We start from the raw sequence: 27,307 nt of genomic DNA, 5'->3' as shown, positions 1-27,307 counted from the left end.
GAAGGGAGAAAGGAAGAAGGGATAAATAGCAGGCACATGTGCGATAAGCGGCTGCCTCCCTCCAGCTAGAGAGACGCCAAGGTATAAGGGGAGTCAGCTGGGAAAAAAATACCATGTTCTCCAGGGGCTGAGAACTGCTGAAGGAGGGCTCCCACCCTGGGCTGCCCATGTCGGACTCCAGCCCGCCCTGCGCTCCCTGGCTTTTGGCGGCATGTGGAGACCCCTCAGGGCTGGCCCTGAACTTGCAGACCTTGCCCAAACCCTGGCAGCAGCCCTGGGAGAGCAGGAGTGCAGGTGTGGCAGTATGCAGACAGCCTCCCGACACCTGAGCTCCCAGTGATTCTAGAAGCAATTCACGATCACTTCCAGCAAACACCAGGCTCCGCACCTGTGATAGGTCCCTGGCAAAGAAGTCCAACTCGGTGCCAGGAATGCCATCGTCCAGTGTCTCCCAGCGCTCTCCGACGCGGAACTCCAGGATGTAGCGGTCGATGGGGAAGCTGTGGTTGGCAGGTGGGAGCCAGGACAGGAGCACGCCCTGCTGGGTCCGGTTGGCTGTGAGGCACCTCGGTGGGGTAACCAGCACCAGGGGTTCTGGAGTTGTGACAGGGAATGCTGCAGGGCGGGGGGAAGATGATGAGGGGGTTGCTGAGGCTGCTGAACCCCCTCTACCCACGTGTTCCTGCGGCACAGGGACCCCAAGGCGGTGAGGGTCACATCCCCTGGGAGCAGGCGTCAATTTAAGGACCAGTCACATGAAGAGCCCTCCTGATCCAAAGGAAGGAGGCCGGGCAGCGGGCTTGAGCTTCCTGATTCTATCTCCAGAGCGCATCCAACAATACTGACGGACGAGGGATGGCATCATGGCCCTCACAGGAAAAACATCAGGAACCACTGGCAACTAAGGTGGTATCTTTAAAAAGATACTTTCGTTCCCTTCCGGAGGAGGAGGAACACCTTCCCTCAGCACTGCCCTGTCCCTACAGTCCCCTATGGCCCAGGTGGAAAGCTGGCCCCCATGGGGGGCTCTCTGGGGCAGGGTGAGCCTTCCTCCACAGCTGCCCCTCGGTGGCAATAAAGGACCCCGGGCAACACTGGTGTGGAGCTGCCCGGTCACGGCTGCCCTCGCTGGCCACAGACAGGGGACAAATGCAACAGCAGCCAGGAGGGCACGGCCCCTCCCGGGCCCCTGGGTCAGGAAGGAGGAGATGGGTGCACGCCTGCCACCAAATGAGGCTGGGGGCCAAAGGAAGGAACCAGCAGAGAACAGGAGGAGGAGAAAGGACCCCTAATCCCCCTACAAGGCCACAGGAAAACGGAAACAGGTGGTCAGCCATGAAGGATGAAACCAAAGCTCTTCCATCCACCCGAAGACACATGAGGCTGGCCCACAGGGCCCAAAGTGCTCAGCCAGGGCACTCTGGTCCAGACCAACCCCAAGGGATGGTGGGACAGACCCCTGCTGCGTCATCAGTGACGGTCATAGAAGGCACTTAGCAAGGTGCCTGCACAGAGCGGGCAAGAAACGTCTGCTCCATCCCAGCTCCTCCAGGAGTGCCCGGGCCCGGCCTCACCTAAAGTGTTCACAGTGACCACCTCACTGAAGGCGCTGGTGCCCAGTTTGTTCTGGGCCAGGACACTGAACTGGTACGCTGTCTCGGGCTCCAGGGCTTCCACCAGCAGCCAGCTGGGTCCCAGAGGCACGGGCAAGGACAGCCAGTCATGGGGCCCAAACTGTGCCCGCTTCATCCTGCCCAAGAGGGAGAGAGGATTGGGGACAAGAAGACGGGGTGGGTTACACTGGAGACAGGAGAGGGCACACAAGTGCTGGAGGTGGGGGGCACCCTGGCCTCCCCAGGTTTGAGGTCAGGAACAGGCTGTGACCACTCAGCTATGGCTGGCCCTGTCCCCATGAGGCCAGGTCCCTAGCCACTGCTGGTGCCTCATCTATGAAAGGGGACCCTTGGCATTATTGACGCTCAAGAAACTGGTCGAATAACCAGTTGCATTCTGAGAGAACCTCACCCTGAGCAGAGTCTTAAGAGTGGCCCTGCCCTGAGAGCGAGGACACTGGGAACAAGGCAGGTGCTAAAGTGGGAGAGTAACGATGAGCACCAGCGGGACCTGAGGGGAGGCCAGGTGCCCAGCTGCCTGGCTGCTCTGGGATGGTCAAAACTGGCCTGCCTGCGTGACCCAGAGGGCTTGCTCTGTTCAAGCAGGCTGGTGTCACTGAGGAGGAGCTGGGCACAGGACAACAACAAAGAGCGTTTCCCCACAACGGGGACAGGATTCTAAAGCCTTCGGGGTTAGAAGTCACCAAGGACAGCTGCACTGTGGGTGCAGAATGCTGGAATCCAGGGAGAGGTCAGCCCCTGCCCTGCAGCCCGCCACACTCCCCACCGGCCATGAAGCCTGTGCCCAGGCGCACTGTCCAGTGCCACCACGGGGAGGGGACGGCTTCCCGTTGGACTAGCCGTGCAGATCAAGGACCCCCGAGGAGGCCAGGTCCCTACACACCGATGGCTCACAGTTGCCTCTGCCCAGGAATTAGAGCCAGGGCAGCGGAAAGCACAGCAAAGAGAAGCCAGCATCAAAGGTCAGGATGGGAGAGCTGGAGGCAGGCAGAGATAAGGGGGGAAAGAGCCCCCTAGCCCAAGACTGCCCCTCCCACCCGGCACCCCAGCAGGCAAGCAGGGTGACACAGCGAAGCAGAGCCACAGGCAGCGAGGGGACCAGTCCATGCCCAGACCTTCTGCTCAGGCCTCCCCGAAGGTGGCCACATGCCCTGCCCTGGCCACACAGCCCCCTGGCAGTACCTCACCTGCCCCATGGGGGTGGGACGGGGTTCGCTTCAACTCTGAGCCCCCCCAAGCTCACCACCTAGGTCCGGTTTGTGTCCAGAACTCAAAGCCCAGGTACTCAGAGTCTAGGAAACAGGCCAGGTCCCTCTCAACCTCCCTTGTGCTGGAAGTCCATGGAGGGCTCTGCCTGAGTCTGTCTCCTCCTCTCCAGGCCTGGTGAGCCTGGGGCAACACGCACCCTGAGGAGACAGGTCTGGAGAGGAGGAGCTGAGGCGCACCCTCCCTGATCAACAATGTCGCCCCTAGTGCAGGTGGCCAGCTCTGGGCTCGGGAAAACCCTAGGTGAGTGTGGACCTCAACCGAGGGCTCTCCTCCCATTTTTTCTACATCTTCTGTCCTCAGCCTGACTCACACATCACTGAGATGCCAGTCAACCCCAAGGTTTCAGCAAAGATCTCCAATCACCGCATCTCACCAAATGAATGTACAGCCAGGTACAAAGGCAATGGACACACAATCCCAGAAAGAAATACCCATGTGCAGACGAGGGCAGGAAGGTGAGCGCCACTTCACACTGGTTTCTGGAACCATGGGGGAAGGGTCAGGATAAAGCTAATACTAGGCTTGCAGCTGGGCTGTCTTAGGATGCCCAAGATCAGGAGTCTCTTCCAGACTCCAGAGGACAGAGGAACCTACAGGAGCGAGCCAAGGATACGGAAGGGCCGCAAGGTCAGCTGAGGACACTCACCACAGGATGGTGGGCCATTCGGGCCCCGGCATCATCCCAGACGCCCCGCCCACAGAAGCCTAGTCACCAGGCAGCACCACACCCACCATCCAGAGGAAGGTCAAGCGGGCAGAGATACACACCCTCCTCATAACCTGCCCCCCAAGCCCTGTGGACTGATGAGGGAGGGATAAGCAGAGAGCGAGGCGTGCAGGGGTGACTCACAGAGGTCCGTACCAAACAGAGAATGTCTGCTCAAATCCTCCGTCGTAGCCTGGCTCCCAGGACACATTGGCAGTTGTCATGGAGACCTGGACCCGGACACTGCCCGGGGCATGGGGGCTGGTGCCTGGAGACCAAGCAGACACCTCAGGCAGGGAGGAAGGGAACCCGCATGACTGGGGCTGTGAGCCCGGGTGCCCTGCAAGCACGGTGGCCCCGGGGAGCAGTGGGGGCCATGAAGCTCTGAGGAGCTGGGTCTAGCCCAGGGCCCTAGGGCTGAAGGAGGAAACCTGTCCTGCCAGGGAGGCTGGTTCTTCCAGCAGGAGACGGCCTGAACATCAGGGATACGGGCCAAGGGTGGGGAGTCAACCCCTGGTCGTCAGGACTGTGCTCATCTGCAGAACACAGAAGTGCACCTGATGGAGGTCAGCAAAGCCAAAAGGCCCCGTCCCACACGACTCTGGCCTGAGACCCAAACACCATCGTAAGAGCAGCCCAGTCCAGCAGGCCCTCCACGTCTCCAGCAGGAGTTTGAATCCAGGGCCCACCACTCAGTGTGGTGATGCCAGTTGAGGTGTCCCACCCAGGCTGGCCTCGGTCTCTGTGAGTGAGCCTGAGGGGAATACCAGCTTCCACTATGCACCACTAGGTACCGAGTTTAAAGCCAGTGGTAAATGTTCAATGGCTGTTGTTAGGACAGTGGCTGTCTGTCCCAGAGGGGCAGGCATAATGTCCAGGCTGGGGTCCTAGGGACAATGTCTCCAACAGCAGAAGAGCCCCACGAAACGGGACACCCGCGCCAGGCCCCGCCCAACCCCGAGCCCGTACCGATGACGGTCAGGTGGGTGCTGGCAGTGATGCTGGTGACCACGTTGGTGGCGATGCACTCCCACTCCCCGTGGTCCTCCTTGCTCAGGGCGCGGAACTGCAGGCTCCCGCTGGGCAGGGTGTTGTGCTTGCTTCTGCTGGGCTTCCCTACCTTGGCCAAACACGGGGGCGGGAGCGGGCGGCCAGGGCAGAAGAGAAGCCACCGACACTCAGGGCTCCAGAAGGGGGTCAGCAATGGGCTTCAGCCCACAGCCCTCTGCCGCCCCTTGGGAACAGAGCAGTCCCGGCCGTGCCCCCATGGTGCTCCCCGCAGCCCTCCACTGCCCCCGCGTCACCCTCGGGGCTGCCCCTTGGGAACAGAGCAGTCCCAGTCATACCCCCATGTCGCTCCTGCAGCCCTGGAGCCGAAGGGTACCTTTCTCCAGGTGATGACGGGAAGGGGCCCCTGCCCCACCCCCCACGAGCCCCGGAGCCCAGGGGTACCTTTCTCCAGGTGATGACAGGAAGGGGCCCCTACCCCACCCCCCACGAACCCCAGAGCCCAGGGGTACCTTTCTCCAGGTGATGATGGGGAAGGGGTCCCCAGCCGCGGCACAGGGGATGAGCAGCTCCCGGCCGGCCTCCTGCCTGTACTCCCAGCCCGGTAGCACCGTGAAGTACGGGGGGTCCTAGGAGAGCAGGCCAGGCTGTGACACCAGGCATTTCAGGAGCCCGCCTGCCCATATGGAGGCACCCGCAGCCTTGCCTCACCTTCAGGACAAGCCTCGCAGGGGCAGACTGGCCCATGGTCCCCAGGGTGTTGTAAGGCACACAGGTGTAAGTGCCAAGAGCCTCCTCTGTGGCCTCCTCGATCCGGATGGAGCCGTCCTCCATCAGAGTCCAGCCCAGGTTCTGCCGGGCACAGACAGTGGAGTGGAGCTGTGGTCAGTGCTGACATCCAATCCGGCCCTACCAGTCAGACCCGAGCTGCCCCTCTGTGGGCAGACATGTGGGGTGGGGCATCTTGGGTCTGGGAGGATGGCCAGACCTGCTGGGCTTGGCCCCGCGGGAAGCAGCTCTTTGCTCTCCCAGAACTCTGAGGGGAGTGGAGGGGTCCTGCCGGGAACCAGATCCCTGGAGGCAGCATCTCAGAGCCAGGGGCCTCCCGAGACCCACACGCAGCCCTCCAGCACCTTCTCAACCTGCAGGGGGCGGCCATCCTTATTCCACTTGACCACGGTGGCCGGCGGCTCTGCGTCCACGGGGCAGCGGATGTAGCCGTGAATCCCCACGGGCACGTAGATCACAGGGGGCATGTTGAGGACTCGGGCTGGGTCTGCAGGAGTGGGAGTTGGGGCAAGGAGGGATGAGAAGGCACAGCGGGGGCCGAGCCACCCCACAGCCCAGGGCCCAGCACTCTGTGCAGCACCAGGTGCCAGGCCAGCGGGGCCACAAGACAACACGGCCCACCCCCAGGGCTGACCGCCCAGAGGCCAGCACGGCCGTCCCGTTTGTCCAGTCCTGCATCCTTAAGAACCCCCATCTGAATGCACCGAGGCACTGCCGCTCCTGCCCACCTGCAGTTACCCCCAAACACCTCTGTCTGCAGACTTGACAGCCAGCAGGGACCCTCAGCACCCCAGCCCGTAGACTCCCAACCTCAAAGCCAGTGTCTGGCCACTGATAAGACCGGTAAGATGACAGCATCCCTCCCAAGTAGGCGGGACCCCAGGCCCTTCCTCTCCCCACACCCTCGGAACAAGGCTGCTTCTGTGGGCTCCCTCCTGCCTCGGTCTCCCGTCTGTGTAGCTGAGGTGCAGAGTCAGCCACGGAGCCTCTGGAAGGTTCTCGGGCGACAAGAGCAGCAGCCCCGCGACTCGGGTGAGTCATCACCCGGGGGCCACGAAGGAGAACGATCCAGAACTCCCCGGGAGGCGGTGGGGATGAATGGGCGGCTCTGTCAGCGTCTGGAGCCCTTCGCAGAAGAGCATTACATAAATACCAGGCCGAGGTGTATATTTAGACATAGCTTCCTACTTTTGTATGGTGGAAGCTTTTTTTTTTTCCCCTCCAAGGTTTTCAAAGGGTTTATGAATGGGAAATACTCTGAACACTGCTTTTTAGTAGAAATAAAGATCCTTGTCTCACCCACCTGAAAATCTCATTCCTCCCCCCACCCCGGATTCTCTTTGAAGGCAAGAAGGTAAGAAAGGACAAGTGGGAGTGGGTGATGCGCTGGAGGGAGACGGGAAACCACTCTTCCCTGGCAGGCACAGCCACAGCTGGAGGATAGGAGTCCTCATCCAGGCAGGTCAGGGTCCTCTGGGACCACTCCTACCAGCCCTGTGCCTCTGTCTCTGCCCCTCTGTGCCCCATGACACAGCAGATGGGATCTTCCCCACGAGAAGTCTGCAAAGGAGCCTCTTCCTCCAGCAGGTGTGGGTGGGACAGACCTGATGCCCCAGGTCACACAGCTGTCTTGGGGCCTCACAGCTCTCAAGAACCTGGGACTCACAGGACAGCAGCTGAGAGTGATCCTCTGCTGTGGAAACTGGGGAGGAGGCCTCTGACCCCAGCAGCAGCAACACTGCATGAGGGCATGAGGCCAGCACTCAGGCAGCCCCCCACCAGGCCCCTGCTCTGCTGGTCTCCTGGGTCACCAGCTGTTCTGCTCACATCCTCAGCTCAGACACCGCTCCAGGCCCTCTCCAGACAGTCACACTCTCGCCTGCCTGCCCCTCCGTGCTGTGGGGGAGCTGGTTCTCCCACACAAGCCGTCAAGTGATGGAGTGCCTGTCATCTACTGCATCAAAAGGGGACCATGTTGCCTGAGTGACAGAGCCATCGGCCAATCAGGAGGGAGGGACAAGCCCTCATCACACTTCCTCTCCCCACCACAACCAGCAAGCTGAACGATGCTGCACAGAAGCCCTCGGCCGCTCTGGGTCTTGGGCAGCCCCGAGAGCTGCAGAGGGAAGGCCCAGAGGGGCCTGGTGCTGGCAGGAGTGGATGAGCCACTGGGAGAGGGCCTGTGCCCCTTACCAATACAGCGGGGGAGCAGAGACCTGGCAGGACAGTCACCCCACCAGGTGTGAGCCACACACATCCTCAGATAGTGAGAAAAAGCACTTCATTCCAGGTGCAAACAGAGGATCTGGCCAGCACCAGCACAAGGACAGTGTCCGGAAGGCCAACCTGGCCCTGAGCCCAGCCAGGGTGAGGCTGGTGGGATGGATCAGTGGACAGGGACAACCGCATGGCTGGGAGAAGGACCCAGAGCGGGCTCCATTCATGTGCACTAACCAGCCCCGGTCGGGCCTCCTCCAGGGCTGACCCCCTCCCTCGCCCTGGCCCCTCCTCTGCCCACCTTCCCTGAGGCCACCCTCCCGTCCCCAGCATGGCCAGTGCGCCCACTCACACTGCACAGTGAGGTACGCCGAGGCCGAGGGCGAGCGCCCGAGGCTGTTGCTGGGCACGCAGGTGTACTTCCCCGCATCCTCCGGCTTCACCCGGAAGATGATCAGGGTCCCGTCGATGAGGATCCGCACCCGCAGCTTCAGGTCGCTGCAGGGACACAGGACACATGGAGGAGAGGGTCTTCCATGCGATGCCAGGGCACTGTGCCCGGGAGTCCTCCCCATGGCTGATGCGTGGGATAGACACCCCCCACACTGACGCTGGTCTCAGCGCCCGGAGCACAGGAAGGGGACCCCAGCCCACCCTCCCATCCCAACCAGCTCCCAGAGCCCAAGGGCAGTCCCTGCTGGGAAGCCTCGCCCCTGGGAGGCCTGGCTGGGCTCAGGGCAGAGCGTGCACTCACTTCTGGAAGTAGACGTTCTCATCCTGCCAGTACCAGGTGTAGGTGAGGTTGCCGGGGTAGGCCTCCGCCCGGCAGGTGAGCAGCGCGTCCTGGGAGATGTTGACAGTGATGTTCTCAGGAGGTGAGACGATGAAGGGAGGCCCTGGGGGACAGGGACAAATGTGACCTCTACTGGGGCGGGGGGGACCACAGCACCAGCTGCGGGAGCTCTGCCCCTCAGAAAGGGGCGCCCCTAGCCCCGGGAGGAATTGAGCCAGCACTGGTCCAGAAGCAGGCAGCACAACTGAGCAGTTGTCATGGAGACGCATCCAGCTGCTGCCTGTGCTCAGGTTCTTACTCACCCTGCAGGTCCCAAGGATGCACGAGGTCCACAGGTGTGGCTGCACACAGCTCGTGGCAGACACCCACCCATGCACAGTCCCTCTGCCAACCTGGCCCCCTGAATAGCCAACTAACCCCTCCATAGATACAAACACACAGCAAGGAGGAAGGCCACTCTCTCGACCCACAAAAGGAACCGGCCTGCCTCTAGAGGAGTAAGAGGCTGACCACAGGTGAAGGGGCATCAGGGAGAGGAGGCAGGAGAAGCAGAGGACACGGCTGGAGTTCCAGCAGCCCTGGTGCTGACTTTCCAGACACCCTGTGGCTGTCACCAGCTCTTGCCCAAGTCAGGAGGCCAGGTGCAGCCACCCCCCCAGCTCCCTCCAGCAGGGGTGGGGAAGTGGAGCAGGTGGACAGAGGCCACCCCTTCTGGGGGCTCAGGGCCCCAGGCAGAGCATCACAGGTGCTGACCCCACAGACACGAGCCCTGCCAAACGCCCTTCATGTTATTTAAGCCTCTGGGGTTGGACTCAATTCAAACCCTTACTTATTAAGGCAGTCACCAGAGGATGGAGTCTGGTGGGGGAGGGGGCAGTCCTCCCCCGGGGAAGGTGGAGACACCACAGGACACCACCTGGACATTCAGAGAAACCAGAAACCCAGTCGGCATGGCGCTTCCTGCCACCCCACGGGAGGGCTACTGAGGGCCACCAAGGGAGCCCGCAACACAGGGATGAGATCCCACCCGGTTCCCTACCATCCCCAGCTAAGCCACCCACACCCTGGGAAGACCCCCAGCTCAGTGGGGCCAGGACTCCCTTCAAGAGGCCTCACCTTGGACGAGCAGGTGGGTGGTGTGCACCGCCTCCCCCTGGATGCTGTATGCACGGCAGGTGTAGGCGCCTCTGTCCTCCCGACTGACCGACGTCACCGTCAGGCTGCCCTCACTCACCTGGAGCCAAGGAGACGGATTCAGCTCCCACCCTGGGCCCCATCAACGCCTTCCCAGGTGGAGGGGGCCTCGGGGCCTGTGCACTGGGGAACCTGCAAGGTCACAGGTACCGCCCAGTCCGCCTGCCGCCTCCAGCCCTACCTGCGCCTCCGCAAAGGTGAATTGGTGGCAGGACAGGAGGCGGGGGGCAGCAAGGAGGGGGTGCAGCAGCCTGTGACAGACCCACACTCACCTGGTACTTGTTGCTAGCACCTAGGAGTGTCCCCTCCTTCAGCCAGGTGACAATGGGCTTGGGATTCCCAAAAGCTATGCAGGTCATGGTGACGCTACCACCCTCCTTGGCCTCAATGTACTGGGGAGGTGTTTCTGTAAAGGTGGGAGGAGCTGCAAGAGACCGAAGGCACGGGGCAGGCTGGTCAGCTGGCCGTCCCGCACATGGGCACCCTGCTCCGGGGCCCACCCCACAAGTCCAGGGCACTCCTGGAGGCAGGAGGTAAGCAGGAGACAGGCTCTGCCCACCTGCCTTCTGGAAGGGAGACCTGGAACTCAACAGTCTGGCTGGATCCCAATTCTAAACTTTCCCTTTTGTAGCCACCTAATTCCAAATAAAGGACTGTTTGTCCAGCACCAGGGTGCCCCAGAGGCTCCAGGGACATGGGGATAAATGAGGCATCCATATACCTGCAGCCCTTCACACCTCGACCATCCACAGACCCATCTTTCCATAACCCCAGCCCAGCCAGGCCCACGGTTGCAGGCCATACACCATCTGAGCCCCATCAGGCCTAACGTGGATCACAAACCAGGTGGTGTGGGATCACCTAGACCCTGAAGAAACAATCCTACATCTTCTCCCAGCCCAGCCATGGCCACTCCCTCCCAAATTGCTCCCCCAGCACCTGCTTCAGAGTCCTGACTAAAATCCCACCCTGTTGAAACAATCAGCTTTTAACACATCCCATCTCATCTGTCGAAGCTGCTTTTAGAAGCCATCTGATCACCCTCAACCCTCTGGACAATCACCTGGGGTCTTCTGGCCCAGCCTGAGGGTCCACAACACCAGGCTGGGCCTGGACTTCTGACCTTGTCTCAAGGCTCCAAGCTCAAGTTCAAAAGCCACTCGCCCTATAGCCCTGGGCTCAGCTATTCTGGGGTCTACCTAAAACCCTGCCCTCCACATTGATGGGAGGAATGATCCAGGTAGAGTCTGTGAGAGGAGCTGGTAAAACATAAAGCTACTGAATGGTGGTTATCTTGCCAGTACTGCCATCGCTGTTAGCTGCCCAGAGCTTCTGAGGCCCCAAGGAGAAGCTGTGAGAGGGGTCTCCTAGGAGGTAGCCTCGCCCCAGACCCAAGCAATGTTAGGGGTCACAGCTGTCCACCAGCCACCACACATCCCTCAAATCGACTCCAACACTCCAGCCTTCGTGTCTTCCTACGAGTGCCAAGAAATTCCATCCCTGGGATTGCTGCACCTGCCATCCCCCCTTCCTGGGCCATACTCACATCCCACCCTTCTGGTGCTTCTACATCTCTGCTAAAATGCTGCCTCTGCCTCACATGGTCAGGCGGTCGAGGAAGGCACTTGCTGCAATCCTGTCCCCTGAGACAGTTTAAAGCACTTACGACCAAGTCTCCTGAGAGCAGAGATCTCCATAAATCCCAGTATGTGCTCAGCTTTTAGCGCAGCTCATGTATGGAAGTGAGAGTTGCACCATAAAGAAAGCTGAGCACTGAAGAATCAATGCTTTTGAACTGTAGTGTTGGAAATGACTCTTGAGAATCCCTTGAACTGCAAGATCCAACCAGTTCATCCTAAAGGAAATCAGTCCTGAATGTTCACTGGAAGGAATGATGCTGAAGCTGAAGCTGAAGCTGCAATACTTTGGCTACCTGATGCAAAGAACTGACTCATTGGAAAAGCCCCTGATGCTGGGAAAGATTGAAGGCATGAGGAGATGGGGACGACAGAAGATAAGATGGTTGGATGGCATCACCGACTTGATGGACCTGAGCAAGCTTCAGGAGCTGGTGATGGACAGGGAGGCCTGGCAAGCTGCAGTCCATGGGGTCGCAAAGAATCAGACATGATTGAGCAACTGAACAGAACTGAAGTGGCAAGTTACAGAGTCTCAACAAATGGCTGAATGAACAGATGAACGCAATGAAATAGCTGCATGCCTGCAAGCGCACGTGCACACGCGTGCACACACCAACACAAATGCAAATATAAAACTGAAGACAAGACGATGGTGAGATGACCTTCTTCAACAATCTCCCCAAAGCTCCGCTCAGTGTGGCCACAGAGGTGGCCATGAGTGAAGGCTGGGTGACCGGGGAAGCGGTCTTCATCACGCACAACAAACATCTTTGAGAAAGTCAATCCTAACCCGACGTTAAACACACCAAAATTGATGGTAAAACACATTCTGTGTTAGTCGCACAGTCATGTCCAATTCTTTGCGACCCCATGGACTATAGCCTGCCAGGCTCCTCTGTCCATGGATTTCTTCACAAGAATGATGGAGTGGGGAGTCATTCCCTTCTCCAGGGGATCTTCCTGACCCAGGAAACAAACCTGGGTCTCCTGCACTGCAGGCAGCTTCTTTAGCATCTGAGCCACCAGGGAAGCCCCAAAACACATTCTAAGCCCTTGCAAAGGGATCCTGGCTTCCGAGCCCCAGACTGCCTCCTACCCTGGCCCGTGAGCCCATCCTAGCAGAGTCCTGCTGCCAAGCCTGCTCTTGAACTACAGCTCACACAGCCTCGGCCTCTATTACCTCTGTGTCACGCTTAAGGAAAAGATAATACAATAAATTATGTCCTGAAGTGACAAATTAATTACTAATTACATAATTACTTTATTATTTAGGTGCTAATCAGGAAAGCACTTTGAACAATTTCAAGTTTTCAGGAAAATAATGGTTTGACTCCCGATTATTTACCGGATTAGGTGTGAGCCTGCCAGCTGCATTTCCAGCTTAATTCTTCTTTTTTCACACATGCCCTATAATTAATCATGCAGGTTAGAAATAGGCTGGCCTCTCCTCCAAGCAGTTCACCGACAGAAAGCAAGGCCTGACTCGGCCTTTTCTAGTATTTCATATGCAATGAGGAAATAATTGGATTTTCTTCCTCCCAACTGGCCTTGAAGAAAACACAGAAGGAGGAGGAGACAACTTGTGATTCTAATTTTTCATTTTCCCAGGGTGATCCCGGTCAGAAATACCTGACATTCTAGTTTGAAAGAAATGCAATGTTTGTGCTCCAGACTCTTTCCTTCAATAAGGGAAGTGTTTACGCCAGAAGGAACCTCAGAATGCAGGAGGGAGAGAGAGAGGGTGAGGTCGCTCACCTTGGGAGCGGGGCCCTGGTAGGGAAAGCATTCCATGACGAGCTGAGCTCCAGTGCTAAAGCCTGGCCCTTCATTCCAACAAGCAGCCAGGCTCCTGAATGTGGTGGCTCTGCTTCCTCTGGGCCTCCGGGCATGCTGTTCCCTCTGCCCTGGAACACCCTGCAGGCCTGATCCCCCGACCCCCCTCACCTGGTCAACTCCTCTTCCCCAAAGGGTCTCTGCCCAGGGCTCATTTCCTCAGAGAAGTCCCTGTCCCTCATGCTTCCAAAGCCTACTGCAGTCGCCTCTGGACCTGATTGTCCCCTGAAGACCCTTCAGAGCTCAGTCTGCACACCCCCAGAGCCTGCCGAGTGGACATTCAGGAACGAATGTTGATCATGGGTCGATTCCCAAGGGCTCTTCGACCACCCAGGCTGCCTCTGCCAGCCCGAGGCCCCTCCTGGGCTGCCCAACTTGGTCGTTCTCTCCCGTGATGGGGAGGGTGACCCGTATCCTGCAGAGAGTGACCCCTGCACAGCCAACCTTCCAAACGCGGCACCAGGCGTCTTCATCTGCAGGGCTTCATTTAATCTTCACTACAGCCCTGCACACAGGCACGGTTCTTGGAAACAGAATAGTGAAGCTCAGCGAGGGGAGGCGGGTGTCCTGGCTCAGACAGTGAATGAGGTGGACTCACGACACAAGCTGAGTCTCGTCGGCCCGTGTTCCCCGCTGGTCCACCCGCCTCCACTCCCTGGACAGGACCCAGCGGTGATGCGCGGGAGGCAGGCAGGGCTGTGACGGCATCAGCCCACCTTGGGAGATGGCACAAGAAAGCAGGCAGCGTGGGGGCTCTTGGCTCAGCGCTCCATCAGTGGTGCCATCAGCGGTAGGTTTACCTTCTTAATTACATTTTGCTTGGACTAATATTAAGCTGAGTTTTCATTCCCAGCACAGACAACAGCTGGCATTGAAAGGAAGTTGACTCAAAAGCTCACCGGTAGTGGGGACAGCCCACCCAAGGTTTAAAATAAGCCCACCGTTGGTCTCTGGGGACTGACGGACAGGAGTCGGTTGCATGCAGTGAGTCAGCAGCCTGGACCACTGCCCCAAGGCCACCACTCCTAGGTCTGTTTGGTCCCAGAGGCCAGTCTCAGACTAAAACACCATTTTCCCAGGGCCCTCGATGGGTTTTCAGGGCAGAAGGTGCACAACCTGATCCAACCTCATGAGACAAGGCCAGTGGAAACTGCGAGAAGCTCACAAGCCAGGACACTGCCAGTTCCTCTCTGCTGAGCATGGAATTCAGGGTCACAGACATCATACCCACAAGGACCTAAGCTGTGCCTGGGCGTCCAAAGCACACGTGCCATTGAAGCCTCAACAACCAGCTCAGTATGTGTGGCACGTGGCGGCTGAACACACTATATCACAAACTGAATCAAGAGTAAAATAAAGCAAAGCAAAAACCCTGCTCTCCTCCACCATGGGGATCACTTCTTCCACTTTCTCTGGGTTCCAGTGTTCCCGGCTCCTTGGGAATTTCCCCTCCCAAAGGAGGGCTCCCAGGGGCACAGGGGACCCTCGGTCCCAGGAAAGACCCTGGCCCTGTGAGAGACCATCACCCTTCACCCCAGGAAGTAAGTACCCACTAGCATTGGAAGGGTTACCCTCTAGGCCGGGACCAGCAGCATTGCCACCCGGCCCTGGGTTTGTCCTGCTGCTGCCCATCAGTTGCAGCTCAATGGCTGGCTGACACTCAATGGTTACTCAGGCAAATGGACTAAAGGAAGGCTCTAACAGGGGATCCCTGAAGAGGGTCTTCCTGCAACTGCCCTAGAATCCACCCTGCAGATGCTCAACCCTCCCGGATTCCAGAACCCAGTTCCCGCCCCCACCCATGGTGACCGCCGTCTGTCAGGAGCTGCCCGGCCTCTGGGACTCCAGGACGACCAAGGGGCCAGGGGTGTGACTGGTATCTGACCGGTGGGCCAGGCCAGGGTCTCCAGGAAGGCTGAGGAACTTGGGGCACAGCTGCACCAGGGTCTCCAGGGCAGGCTACAGTCAGGGGCTGAGTCCCAGGGGCATGGGGAAAAGGCTCAAGCACACGCAGGACACACACCGAACACGCTCGCACGCAGGCACACAACCCGCACACCGCGCACCGTGGATGGTGAGATGCACCCAGCTGCCGTTGTGGAAGGTGTCGTACTGCTGGTCGAGCAGGAGCACCTTGCACTCGTACCAGCCCTGATCCTCGGCACGCACCTGCTCCAGCCGTAGGGATGCCTTGTCGTGGAGGCTCGCACGGCCTGTGGAGAGGGACCAAGAGGGTCAGGGCAGGGCGCTGCCCCCTGCAGCCCTAGCCCCACAGGGACAGCCTCCCTCGACCCCAGCCCAGGGCAGGCAGGCCCAGGGCAGAGCGGCCCCAAAAGCCCTGCTCTCTCTGCCCACCAGCTGCACCAAGAAGGCTTCAGTTCTCTGCACCGTCCCATTCTCTAGGGACGGAACAGAGGAAGGAGCTCTGCTGAGGTGGGATAGGAGAGGATGAGTGGCCCTGGGAACCTCCGGCCAGGCTGAGCAACATCCTGTCCCGGGGGTCCCCGTGGCTGCCACGCCCAGCACCCTGTCTGTGTGGCTTCCCTACAGCAGCCAGGGGAGAGGCCACCAGGGACAGGGTGCTGACATCCCCTCCCAGTCCTGCCGCTGGGGCCAGAGAGCAGAGAGGACTGGTCCAGACAGAGCCCAGGCCCCAAGCTTGGCTGGAGTGGGGGTTGCGTGTAGCCTGAGAACTCAGAGCAGCTGGCAGGTAGAGCTCTAATCTACTCCAAGCCACCCTCCCTAACTCAGACCCCTTCCCCAGAGTGCCCTCCGGGTCCTCCCTCAGCCCAGCCCATTCCTCGCCCCAATGTCACGACCTCCTCTGCTTTCCTCCTTGTGTTTTCGACACTGGCAATCTGCCTACAAATCAGACAGTCCCAACCAACCAGGGCCGGAGAGACACAGACACAGGAGGAGAGAGAAGGGCAGAGAGAGAGAGAGAAATAGAAGCTGACAAAAATGCAAGGCAGACCTCAGAGCCCAGAGGTAAAGATAAAACCCATGTCCTGCCAGCTTCCTCTTCCTTTAAACCCCAGCGCGCACACACACCCACACACACACACACACCCGAGCACACACTCACATTGCCCCATGCCCTCCTCCCTGGTGGGCAGGCCCTTGGCAGTGACTCAGTGAGGCCCAACTGGCAGGAGTCATTGCAGAACAAGACACAGGGGGCCAGGAGGAGGAGGCAGAGTGGGTGCCCAGACGCTCCCTCCACCCAGGACAAGAGGCCCCAACTTCAGAGCCAGAGGGAGGGAGTGGGCGAAGCCAGACAGAGCAAACCCCATGGCTGCCTGCCGAGGCTCTGACTCAGCTGCTTCTACTGAGCCGCCCTCCAGCCGGCCTCCTCTCCCACGCGGCGGGCTCTGGGCCTCCCTTCTCCTCTGGCCTCCGGATCCACAGGGCCCCCTGCGGATCGGTGAGGCTGTTCAGGAAGCCCTGTGTCTGCCCCACCTCCTTGTCCCTCTCCTCTCGCCACTTAATTAAAACCTACCAGAGTGCAAAGGATGGGAGGACAGAGGCAGCGACTGGAAAACAGAGATAAGAGGCCCATCGGAAAGGACGACAGGTTACAAGACACAGGCAAGAGGGACAGGGTGGGCCCCCCCCGCCGGAGCCAGGCGGGAAGCCAGAGCAATGGGGCAGCCCTTACCTGCATATTCAGGGTCCACGTGAGGCGGGTAGTAGCCGAACTTGATGAAGATGGGGATGGGCACCCCAAACTTGAACCATTCCACAACATAGGGCGGGGGCTGCCCCGTCACCGGGTGGACCACGTCGCATCGCAGGACCACGCTCTCTCCAGCCCTTGCGGTCACGAACTCGGGCTCCTCTCGCAGGCCGTGGGCACCTAGCGGGACAGCTACATTGGGACGCAGGAAAGGAGAGGCCAGGAGATCCTGCCCGGCTGTCCCAGAGACCACCTCTGCCCTCCGAACCCTGAAGAGCACAGCCCGACCATGCCTTTTCCCAGTGACACTCCTACCAGCTCTGAGGAGGGTGGCCACTGAGAAGGTAGAGGGGCCTCGGCCCCTCTGTGGACACCAAGGTCCGGGCAGGCACTGCAGCCAAGGGTGAATGGGGACCTCTTCCTGCACCAGGATGCTTCCTGCTAGAGCACAGCAGGGAGACTCGGAGCCGGAGTCCTCCCACGCCCCACCCCCAGCTCAGCCTGATGTTCACAGCACCAAACAAGAGCGTTCCACACAGGAGCGGGGAATCCCCAACAAGCTGAGCAGAGGCTGCTCCTGGCATCGCCAGAGGGAAAACCCCACCGGCCTGAGCTGGCCTCTCTGCCCCTCCTCCCTCTGCCCGCCTCGCCTGCCGCAGAGGAGGGAGCGGGAGGGGCCTCCATCCCTCCAGTGTACAAGCCCCAAGTCTATCAGCAGGAGAAGCCCCAGACATCACCATCCGGACCGCAGGATGCTGGGGACACGGGAGGGGGACCCTGGGGCCACTAACCTCAGCCAGCTAAGGGGACCACCCCTACCTGGCAGAGGACAAAGCACGTGGCTAGATAAGGCACTAACATCCTCCAGAAAGGGACTGGGAGGGATGGGAGGTGAGGCAGGGAGAGGCCCATATCCCCCAGCCCCAGCCCCAGCCCCAGCCCCAGCCCCAGAGAGAACAGGTTAACCCAGGCTCCGCCCCAGGTCTGCAGCCCCACCTCCAGCCTGACTCGGGCTGCCACACCAAAGTCACCTTGTCCACCTTCCTTCCCAGTGAAAGAGCTCGATGGGAGGCCCCTCCCCCTGCCTTCCCTCCCAGCACCCACACAATCCACCAGACCCCGCCCCTCCCCTCCAGAGCCGGCTGGGCCCCTCCAGGCAGCACCACGGACAGCGGCTGCTCCACTGAGGCTCTGGCCTGACTCTGCGCACACCTCTGACCCCTGTGGGCTCCTGCCAGGCACCTCTGTCTGGCTCTCCTTTGTGTCTCTGTGTATCTGGCTCTTTCTATGTGTCTTTCTATTTGGTTCTGTCTCTCTCTCTCCAGTGTCTCTCCTGTGTCCATCTCTCTCTGGCTCCTCCTCCATGTCTGTCTCTCTGTATCTCTGTCTCTCTCTAGCTCCCACCCACATGGGTTATGCTGTCTACCTGCTCCCCTTCTTTGTATGACTCTATCAGCGTGTGTTGGGGTGGGGGGGTACATGTGGGGTTCCGTTTGCCTATGCTGGGGAAAGGGTTTTGCTTTTCTGCTGCCTGGCCCCTGTGTGCTTGTGTGCTCTGCCTCTCCAGGTCCATGTCTCTGTCGGCCTCTCCTTCTCTCCCTCCCGCTCCAGCTCCCTCTCCTCCTCCCGCAAATTGCGGAAGAAGGAGGAGGCAACCCTTCTGGAAGCTGATTGGCTACTGGTGACATCACTGTTTTCTAGAGAAAGAGCTAAGATCACAGAGTATTTTTGGAGCAGAGCACAGTGTTGCCCTCACCTGCCTGAGGCCCCAGCAGGTTTCCCAACCCTCCCAGACCTGCTTTAGGCAAAGGCTAAATTCCAGCCCCTCAGGGAAAGTGTAGCAGGCTCCTCCCAGCCCCCACCCCATCCCCTGGGGGCACCAGGCAGGGACTGGGCCCGCCTCAGAGCACCCTGGCACAAAGGCTGACCCTGGGCCCTGGAGGGGTGGGCAAAGAACAGACATGTGTGCACATGAGTGTATGTGTGTACACATGTACATGTGAGTGTGCAGACTTTGGAGGAAAGAAGAGGAACTACAAGAGCCAGGGCAAGAGGCGGGAGTGCCTCCCAGGGGTGGCCACCTGGGGCAGGGGGCAGGGTTGCTTGCCCTCCTCTCATAGAAAAGGTTCTAGAGGCTCTGGGAGGCAAGACCTTGACTGCCTCATTCTCCGCACAGCAACTGGGCAACGAGGTGGCCTCTTCCACACCCACCCAGGCTCAGGGCTGTGCACCCCACCTGAGACCCAGCCAGACCTGGGCCCCACCCCACAGGTCTTCCCACGTCCCTCCGCCAGAGACAGCAGCTGGAAGAAGACATGGTGAGACCAGCAGCACAGAGACAGTGAGCAAAGCCAAAACAGACGGGCTTCCAGGATGAAGGCAGTGGAGTGGGAGGCCCTGTCCCAGCCCCCGCACTCAGGCCAGTCTTCCTGGCTTTCAGAATCCTAAAATATTTATCAGCTTTCCTCATCTCAACACACACACACACACACACTCTGCGTGTGCTCTCACCCATCACCCACGAGTACTTCCCCCTCAGCCTGAGCTTTTCTGAGCCAAAGCATGTCTAATAAAACACTTTCTCCAGAAAAGCTTGCTGCAAAAAAAAAAAAAAAGTAAACAGGCTGGCAGCAGAGATGGAAGAGGGGTTTGATGGAGGAGAGAAATGCCTTCAAACCTAGGACACAACCCAAGTCAAGAGCAAAAGAGATTCCAGGGGCAAGAATGGAGACAGACGGTCAGGGTATGAACAGACAGGCAGAGACAGAGACACAGAGAGAGGTCAAGGGCACCCAGGATTCTGCCAGGGACACAGAGACATAGGCCTTCAGAGGATGGAGAATTAGGAAAGTCAGGAGGGGACAGAGCCAGGCCCCAGGAACAGTAGGGAGGAGGAAGAAGGCGGGGGTGGGGGGGGGGGTGGTGTGGGAAGGCAGAGATGGATGGTATCCAAAGAGGGAGGGCTTCAGGAGGGGAGGCCCCAGACCCCTCCCCACCACAGAGGCCTGCAGCAGCCTCAAGGGGACTCTGGCACCCGCAGGGTGAGCACCGCAGGGAGCACGAGGTGTCCTGGATTCCATGCACCCTTTTCAGAGATGGCAGGACCCAGCTGTACCCGGAGGAGCAGAGCAAATCTGCACTTTGGGGTTTTGCCCAGCGCTCCCTGGTAAGGAGAGAGGACACAGGAGGAGGAGGTGCCCCGTGGTCTGGCTAACCTTTCTGAAAGCCCACAGGGTGCAGACCTCCTGCTCTCTGGGCCAGGTGGTGCCCGGCAGGTTGCCAGGTCCAGGGCTGCCACTGGATCCCTGTGAGCACAGGACCATGAGCCCTCCACAGCCTGGCACAGCCCCCACCCCTCTTCCCAAGCTGGAGCTCTTCCAGGGGCGGGGCTGGGGGAGGAGAGGCAGCAAGACTGCAAAATCTGGTGGCAGCAGCCAAGGTCTGGGAACCAGGCAGGGAGGGCCAGCCGCCAGACAAACCAGCTTCCTCTAGGTCACTACTACATACCAGGTCCTTGTGGGACCCCAACACCCATCCGACAGACGTACCACCATCTCTGTCCCCTGGCTGGGCCAGCGGCCGGCGTGGGGCGCGGGGGGCAATTAGGTAGGGGCAGGTTCCAGCTGTCCTGTCTCCCCTTTGCCCCCACTTGCCCCCCACCACAGGCTAGGTACCAAGGCACAAGGCCCCTCCCACACTGACCCAAGAAGCAGCCCCCTCCCCTCTGTTCCCTGAGTCAAAGGCCAGCCCCTCCACAGTGCACTCAGGACAGGTTCTCACAGCCAGACCCCTGCAGTCCTGAACCCAAAAAGGCCAGCGGGGCAGGCCGGGGTCAGTAGGCAGCTGCGGGTGCAGGGCTGAGCCCACTCTGCCTGGGACCCAGGAGCTCCGGCTCTGTCTATCTGTGGCACAGGGAGACCTCCCCACCTCAGTGAGTGAGTGAGTACACGTCCCCGGGGAGGCTCCCCCCTTCCCCCGCCCCCTTGGGCACCAGACTCCCAAACCACAGGCCTGTTGTCTAATAATACCAGCGACAGCCACCGCCACCTCCATCTGCCAGCCTAAAAATAATCCCTGCTGAGTCCAAAACAGGCACAGCCCCCAATAGTCCCCCAGTCGCTCCTCTGTGACAAGCCAGGGGGTTCCAGGAGATCCCAGGAAGCTTGAATCGGGCTCCCCTGGAACGTCCTTTCCCCCCTACCCCCACCCGGGAGATGCAGACCCAGAGGCTTGCATGAGGAAAGCAGAGGAGAGACTCCATACACACATAGCCAAGTGTGAGATGGAGAAACAGCCATGTCCACATAAGGCTGCACCCTGGGTGTCCTTTGCAGACAGTGGGTGGGCCAGAGGTCACTGGGATATTCTGCCTCCAGCCAGGACCCCCACACCCCACCTAGGAGGTCCTTGGAGAAGTCCCCACCTTTTAAGGTCTCCCTGTAGCTATTCTTCTGCCCCAACTCCCCATCAACCTCTGAGGGTAGAAGTCAGAGATCAGGTGAGCCCAAACTGGCCCTCCCATCATATAACAAGGCACTGGGGAGGGATAGGACACCTTTCCTCCATGGTTGCCTCTCCTCCCTAACTCTCCAGCCCAGGCAGCCCAGGAGGCAGCAGCTCTTAGCCACCTTAATTTGCTCTCGGCTAGATTGTATTTCCAAGAGCCTGTTCCCCAGGAGCCACTGGCAGGAAGCAGTCAGTAATCCAACCTCCGCTCTGCTCCTGCAGCAGCTCCTCCAGCTCCTCCGCAGAGAGGCCCAGCCACACCCACCCTGCCCACCGCTGGTGTGGGCCTGGTCCAAGTACCCCAGAGCTAAGCTGGGGAGGGCCTCAGGTGAGGCGCCAGGTGGACGAAAGTAAGCAGGGGATCGAAGCCCGAGTCTGCTCACAATGAAGCGTCAGCACTCCCTACCTGGAAGCCGGAAAACCAGGACAGCAGCTTCCTGCATGTTACCCGGACAGTGTATTACCTGCCACAGCCCAGCTGGCCAGGGGCCTGGACTGGGAGGGAGCTAGGGGGTGAGGGCGGGCAGAGGGCACCACCCAGTCACCACCCTTTCAGAAGAACAGGCAGGCTGGCTGGGACCTCGCTTGTAGCCTGGCCCACAAGGAATTGTTCTCCAAAACTCTTCTGGAGGCCCTGACTCTGCTCACCAATCTCCTGCTTAATCACGCAAGAGAGAAGAGAAAAGCAGGAAGATTCCTAAGAAAAATAGGTCAGCTGCCTCAGGCAGGCTGAGCTGGCTCCCCTGGGCAGTGCCCCGGCAGGACCAGGCTACAAGCTGCCTCTGCACCCAGCTCCCAACCCCCAGGGACCAAGTCCCTTCTCCATTCAGGAGTCTGGGCTACTGGGTAGCCAAGGTCAGAGCCACCTCTTAGCAAGTCAGACCCGTCTTCTGCGTCCCCTGGCTCTGCCTGTGTGTGTCCCCCACTGAGGTTTTCTCTCAGAGCTCAGTCTCCCTTCAACCCAGCCCCAGGGCTGAACCTCCAACTTTGGGAGCTTCTGAGCTGTCCATACTCACGTGTGGAGCAGAGGGTGGGAAGAGCTGGGTGTCTGCTCCAAGTCCAGCCTCGCTGCCACCCACGGCCACCAGCAATCAGACAGGAAAGATGCCCCACCTCGCGCCTGGAGACTCTGGGTCTCCTGTCTGCTACATTCATGTGCAAACGCATACACACAGTTGCACACACAGGCAGGCACACACACAGATGTGTGCAGGCACTTCTAGCAGCTACCACCAATGATGGCTCTTTCCACAATTCACATTCACTCTCTTACACAAACTGCTTTACCCATCACTGGGCACAGACAGGAGAGAGCTGCCCTGGGACCCTGGCCTAGCCCAAGGAGGCAGAGGACTGGAGAGGGTTGGGGAGCAGGGGAGGGAGTGCGGCTCTCCCTGTGGGCCAGGTCCACTCCCACCCACTCAGCGCAGCAAAGCCCTGACAGCCAGGCCTGAGGCAGACAGCCAGGCCTGAGGCAGAGATCTGAGGATGGAGAGCACAGGGCTCTGAGCCAGGAGAGGCCGGCCAGAGAGAGGCTGGGGTTCAGCATCTCCCAGCCAGGCAGCCTCTGCTCCTTTGGGTAACTGGATCCTAGCTTTCTGTCTCAGAACCTCAAACCTGAAACCACCACCAGCCCTGGGACCTGGCAGCTCCGGGTCAGCACATGAGACGAGCTTGGGGCCAGCAGCTGAAAGCTGACTCTCTTCCCACACATCCCCTCCTCAGCTTCTCCCAAACGCGTGCTGCCAGACACACCCCTGCCTGCCTCCAGCCGCGGGTGCTGGGGACACAAACACGCATGCCACGTCCTGAGCCAAGTCCCGCTCAGCTGAGAGGCTGCCTGTGGGGGTCTCTCTAGCAGATTCCAGACCTAAATGCCCTCCCTCGTGCCTTCACCACCAAAGGAAGGGAGGAAAGGCCAGGCTGAGAGTAGAGAGCATTAGTCCAGCTACCAGCACTGTCCGGGTTAGAACCCGCTTTATCTGGGGACAGCAGTAAGCCAGGCATGGAATCTGTGGTCCACAAGAGGAGGCAGCCTTGGTGATAAAGGCCGGGGTCCTCCGCACCAGCTTGCTCAGCGAAGGCCTCAGGCGCAGACTCCACTCACCACCTTCCAGGCTCTCTGCACGCCCTCCCCAGCCTCCACACTGCCCCCCAGACACACAGGATTCAAGCCACCCCTCTCTCTGTCCCAAGCCTTTCAATCCTCTGCTGGAACAACCACTGCTCAGCCAGACCCTAAGACAAGCATCTCAAAGTCCCTCCCATCAAGAAACTCCTGGAAGTCACCTCTGCCAGTTAGAGAACAGCTGAGCTCTCACAGCAGCATCTGAAACGCTGGCCCATCAGCCCATCTCCCACTCCCGGAGGCCGTAGAGATGATGCCTCCTGGGTGTCCTGCAGCCTCTCCACCAGGTTCCAGCCACTGACACAACTCTAGTTCTGCAGATCTCTCAAAGGATTTCTGAGCAGCCCTCCACATCTCCCTGGGCAAGGTCAGCGGGGAAGGCAAACTTGGTTCTGGACAAAGGCAACTGTCTGAACTCCCCCTGGGGACATTTCCAGCTCCCAGTGCCCTGAATCATTCAGGGGAAAGAAATGGAACCAAGATCATCATCAGTTACTTACTCATGACTTAGCGACTAAACCACCACTACCACAGAACATTCAGCCAGCCCCTCATTTCTTCACGGCACTAATGTTCACAAATACCCCACACGCTCATACTGTTAACCCCCAATAAGGCAAGTGACAATCAGAGAAGCAAAGCAATGTGTCCAAGGTCACAGGCCAGCAAGTAGCAGTGCTGGAACTTGAGTCCAGATCCTTTACCACCACACACAGAGCCCCTAGGCTAAAAAGACACCCCCCTCCCCAAAACCCACAGGGATGGCAGGCAGGGGTTCATGTCCAGGCACCCCGGACAGAAGGACCTCTCCATTCCCGGAAAGAAGGCAGAAGCTCCAGAACCAATAACCTTCAATGCTGGGAAGTCCTTCCTTCTGTCTGGCCCTTCTGTGTGCTGCTATAATATAAGCACACATTTCCCTTGATTCTGTGCTTAAACTTGCAAAAAGTCCATCCTCTTCCCTGGACTCCTCAGGCTGGGATCCTATTTCAGAGCCTCCCTTCAACATCTCTCTTTTATTCAAACATCCCAATACATCCTTTTGTGCGACAGTCCCATAGCAGGAACATACCACAAACTGAAGGGGAGGAGATGGAGGCATCAGAAGAGTACAAGGCAGTAGGGAAGGGGCGAGCACTGAGGCTGGAGACAAGTTCTCAAGCGCAGCTCAAGCCACCTCACACCCCCACCCCACCCCACGAGCTTCTGGTCTGTTTCCCCACCTGACAAAGGAAGAATTTTAAAACCACCCGGGGTCACACACCATATAATAAAAGCACTCTTCTCTTCGCCTTCCTCTGCCTCTGTTTTCACACCCCCGCAAACACCAGCGAGACCGATCTCATTGCAGAAACTTTTCCAAATCACTTCCCCTCCCCCTACACAGCCCCAGACAAGGTGAGCAAAGGGTCCTCCTGCGCGAGAGCGGCCGGGCGCTGGGTCTTCCGCTGTGGGTCCTCCTACTGCTTGCTGTCCACCTGGCGGTTCTCCCCGGAAGCCATCCCGGCCGGCCCTGGGGACCTGCCCGCAGCTGGATCGTGTCTGAGCGCTGAACATCGCGCGCTCAGAGTCCGGGCACCTCCAGCTTCCATAGCAGGGCGGAGAGCCGAGGTGCCACACAGAGGCGTGCGGGCCGCTCTGCGGTCTCCAGAGCAAAAGCCCGCGTGCTCACGCGCCCATCACCCAGCTCACTGGCTTCCCTCTGCCCTCTTCCCAGCTCAGACCGGAAACAGAGAAAGAGGAAAACCTCCCTCCGCCCCGAGAGGCGGCAGTGGAGACCCCCTCCAGCTGCTCTCGGCCACAGCAGCTGTGGCCAGCTGTGGCCGGCTGCGGCGCGCTCCCGGGGAACTTTTGCCCGGCCAGGCCGGGCTCAGGTACAGCGGAGCCGGACGCGGGCAGAGCCAGTCGAAGTCGGCCGCTCCTCAGAGCAAGCGAGAGACTCCCCGCGGAACCAGCTCTTTTCCTCTCGCGGCGCTCCGTGCGCCCCGCCCTGCGAGGGGATCCGATCTCCGGGTGCCACGACGTGTGGTCCGGAGGGACTCGAGCCCAAGCCGAGCCCGCACCGGCTCCCCTGCGGACCGGTGGCACTGCGCGGGGTCCAGCGTGCCGCAGCCAACCGAGAACCCGAAAACTCCCTGGCGGCAGAGTTGAGAAAGCCACCGCCTCCCCAGCGCTCGAGGCGGCGGCTGCGCCCGCGAAGGGCACCGGGCGCGGCACCCGCTGCAAAGCCCTGGTGCCAAGGGTGGCGGCATGGACCCTAGCCCGAAGCGTTCTCTCCAGAGCGCCGGCAGCCCGGGTTCAGGCCCTTCCCGCCGACCGCGGATACGGCGTCCCCCCTCCTCGCGGTGCCCGGAGCGCGCCCGCCGGGAGGGCGCGGGCTCAGCAGGAGGACGGAGCCAAGATCCGCGGGAGGCGCAGGGGAGGGACGCTGCACTTCAACTCACCTTGAGCCGCAAGACCTCGGGCGCTGATCACACTTGCTATCAAAGTGGCCACATACCAAATCATAGTACTACCGCGCGCCAGCCAGGAGCCTCATCCTATCGCAAAGTGCCCGCGCAGCCTACGCCCCGCGCCGGTGCTCTCGCGGCTCCTGCGGCTCCTGCAGCCCGGGCGGCCCGCTCCCCATCCCTCCGAGGATCCGCTCGGCTCGGCGCGCAGCCTCCCGCCCGGCGCAGCGGCACCTGCACTGGAGCCCGGGCGGAGCGCAGCCAGCGCCGCGGAGAAGCCCGGCCGCACCGCCCCGGGCCCGCCCCCGCTGCCCTTCCATTGGGCGCGGCCAGCGAGCCCGGGGTCCGATTGGCCAGGATGCCTGCCCGTCGCGTCGAGGGGGGCGAGCCCATTCAAGGTGCGTTGACGTGTGGCAAACCCAGAGCCGCAGAATCATGCGCATTGCCGGGGAGAAGGCGCTGCCGCGTCTCCGCTAGGCTCTGCTCCCTGCTCCCACTGCATGGCAAGTTTCTGGGGGAAGGAATGTGGCCGCCGGGCCGGCCAACGGGACCCTGGAGTCTCTGCTACACTGTAGGTCTGAGGGGTCGGTGCCCCCGCCCATCCAGGGAACCCAGCATCCGGTTTCCATCCAGCAAAAAGGCGTCCCGGGAGGACGGTGCTGATTCAGTGATGGGGAAACCCGGGAACAGCAGCCTGGGGAAGCTGAGAACGTCCTTCACTGGAGATCTTTTCAAAGGGGTCACGCGCTACCGCCACCTCCCCTCCTCCCTTCCACACTCGGCCACTCTTTCCTCCCCAGCGCACTCTCTGCCACCCAAACATGAGATTACGTTAAGTTCCATCCAGCCTGAAGGCAGGGGGATGACTAAAATGACCTCTAAAAGTGGCTAAGATTTGGGGTGAGTCATTGGCTCAGCTGCAGGAGTGTCACGGGCCCCCCTCAGGAACACACGTGTGCACACTGCCACCCCCAGTGCGGGTCATAGTTGCTCATCGCCAGGAAGTCTCCACTTTGAGCAATGAAAGTGTTCCTTCTTCTTCTAAAAAGACTGCCTCCTCAAGCACAAGATTCCTCCCCCGTCCCCACCTGCCTGGGAGCCTGGCCCCATCTCAGCAGGAAGAAGCCAAGATGGATTTCGAGAACAGTGTAGGGATCTGGGACAAGGGACCCAGGGAAGGGGAGAGTGGTCTATTTCTCAACCTCACCCCTCCCCCCATTATAGTTGTATTTGCAGAAGAAATAAACCAGCGTCATGGAAACATCTACAAACAGTCCTCTCACACCAGGGATCTGAGGCTGCAGTGAAGATGTCTGATCTTTCACAGAGCGAGAGCAGAGGTGATAGGGGCTCAGTTCCCCAGGATGGGCAGCAAAGGGGGCTCAGGAAGGTCACCCTCATTGCCATCGCAAAGCACTTGTCAGCCACAAAGCACTGGCTCTAGCATATGAAGCTCAAAGGGAA

At 59.8% G+C, this 27,307-nt stretch overlaps 1 protein-coding gene across 3 annotated transcripts in view; it reads right to left on the bottom strand.

The window, feature by feature from the left end:
- The window catches only part of IGSF9B (immunoglobulin superfamily member 9B), a 52,773-nt gene extending 26,691 nt beyond the window's left edge, over nucleotides 1–26,082 (bottom strand). For 2 of the 3 annotated variants that reach the window (XR_011463089.1, XM_070365078.1), the window contains exons 1-14: nucleotides 25,838–26,082; nucleotides 16,742–16,939; nucleotides 15,150–15,296; nucleotides 9,883–10,034; nucleotides 9,533–9,650; nucleotides 8,378–8,519; nucleotides 7,976–8,121; nucleotides 5,751–5,893; nucleotides 5,329–5,469; nucleotides 5,130–5,246; nucleotides 4,579–4,729; nucleotides 3,754–3,877; nucleotides 1,575–1,750; nucleotides 389–615 (exon numbers count right to left, since the gene is read on the bottom strand). Coding sequence is in view for 2 of the 3 variants with exons in the window: in XM_070365078.1 (XP_070221179.1) it covers nucleotides 389–615; nucleotides 1,575–1,750; nucleotides 3,754–3,877; nucleotides 4,579–4,729; nucleotides 5,130–5,246; nucleotides 5,329–5,469; nucleotides 5,751–5,893; nucleotides 7,976–8,121; nucleotides 8,378–8,519; nucleotides 9,533–9,650; nucleotides 9,883–10,034; nucleotides 15,150–15,296; nucleotides 16,742–16,939; nucleotides 25,838–25,901 (2,046 nt within the window). In the remaining variant the exon portion in view is untranslated. The remainder of the gene's footprint in view (nucleotides 1–388; nucleotides 616–1,574; nucleotides 1,751–3,753; nucleotides 3,878–4,578; nucleotides 4,730–5,129; nucleotides 5,247–5,328; nucleotides 5,470–5,750; nucleotides 5,894–7,975; nucleotides 8,122–8,377; nucleotides 8,520–9,532; nucleotides 9,651–9,882; nucleotides 10,035–15,149; nucleotides 15,297–16,741; nucleotides 16,940–25,837) is intronic. The other variant, XM_070365079.1, reaches the window with a different exon arrangement.
- Nucleotides 26,083–27,307: the final 1,225 nt, after the last annotated feature.

This window comes from Bos mutus, chromosome 29, assembly GCF_027580195.1.
Source record: "Bos mutus isolate GX-2022 chromosome 29, NWIPB_WYAK_1.1, whole genome shotgun sequence".
NCBI lineage: Eukaryota > Metazoa > Chordata > Mammalia > Artiodactyla > Bovidae > Bos > Bos mutus.
This window is presented reverse-complemented; position numbering and strand designations above follow the sequence as displayed.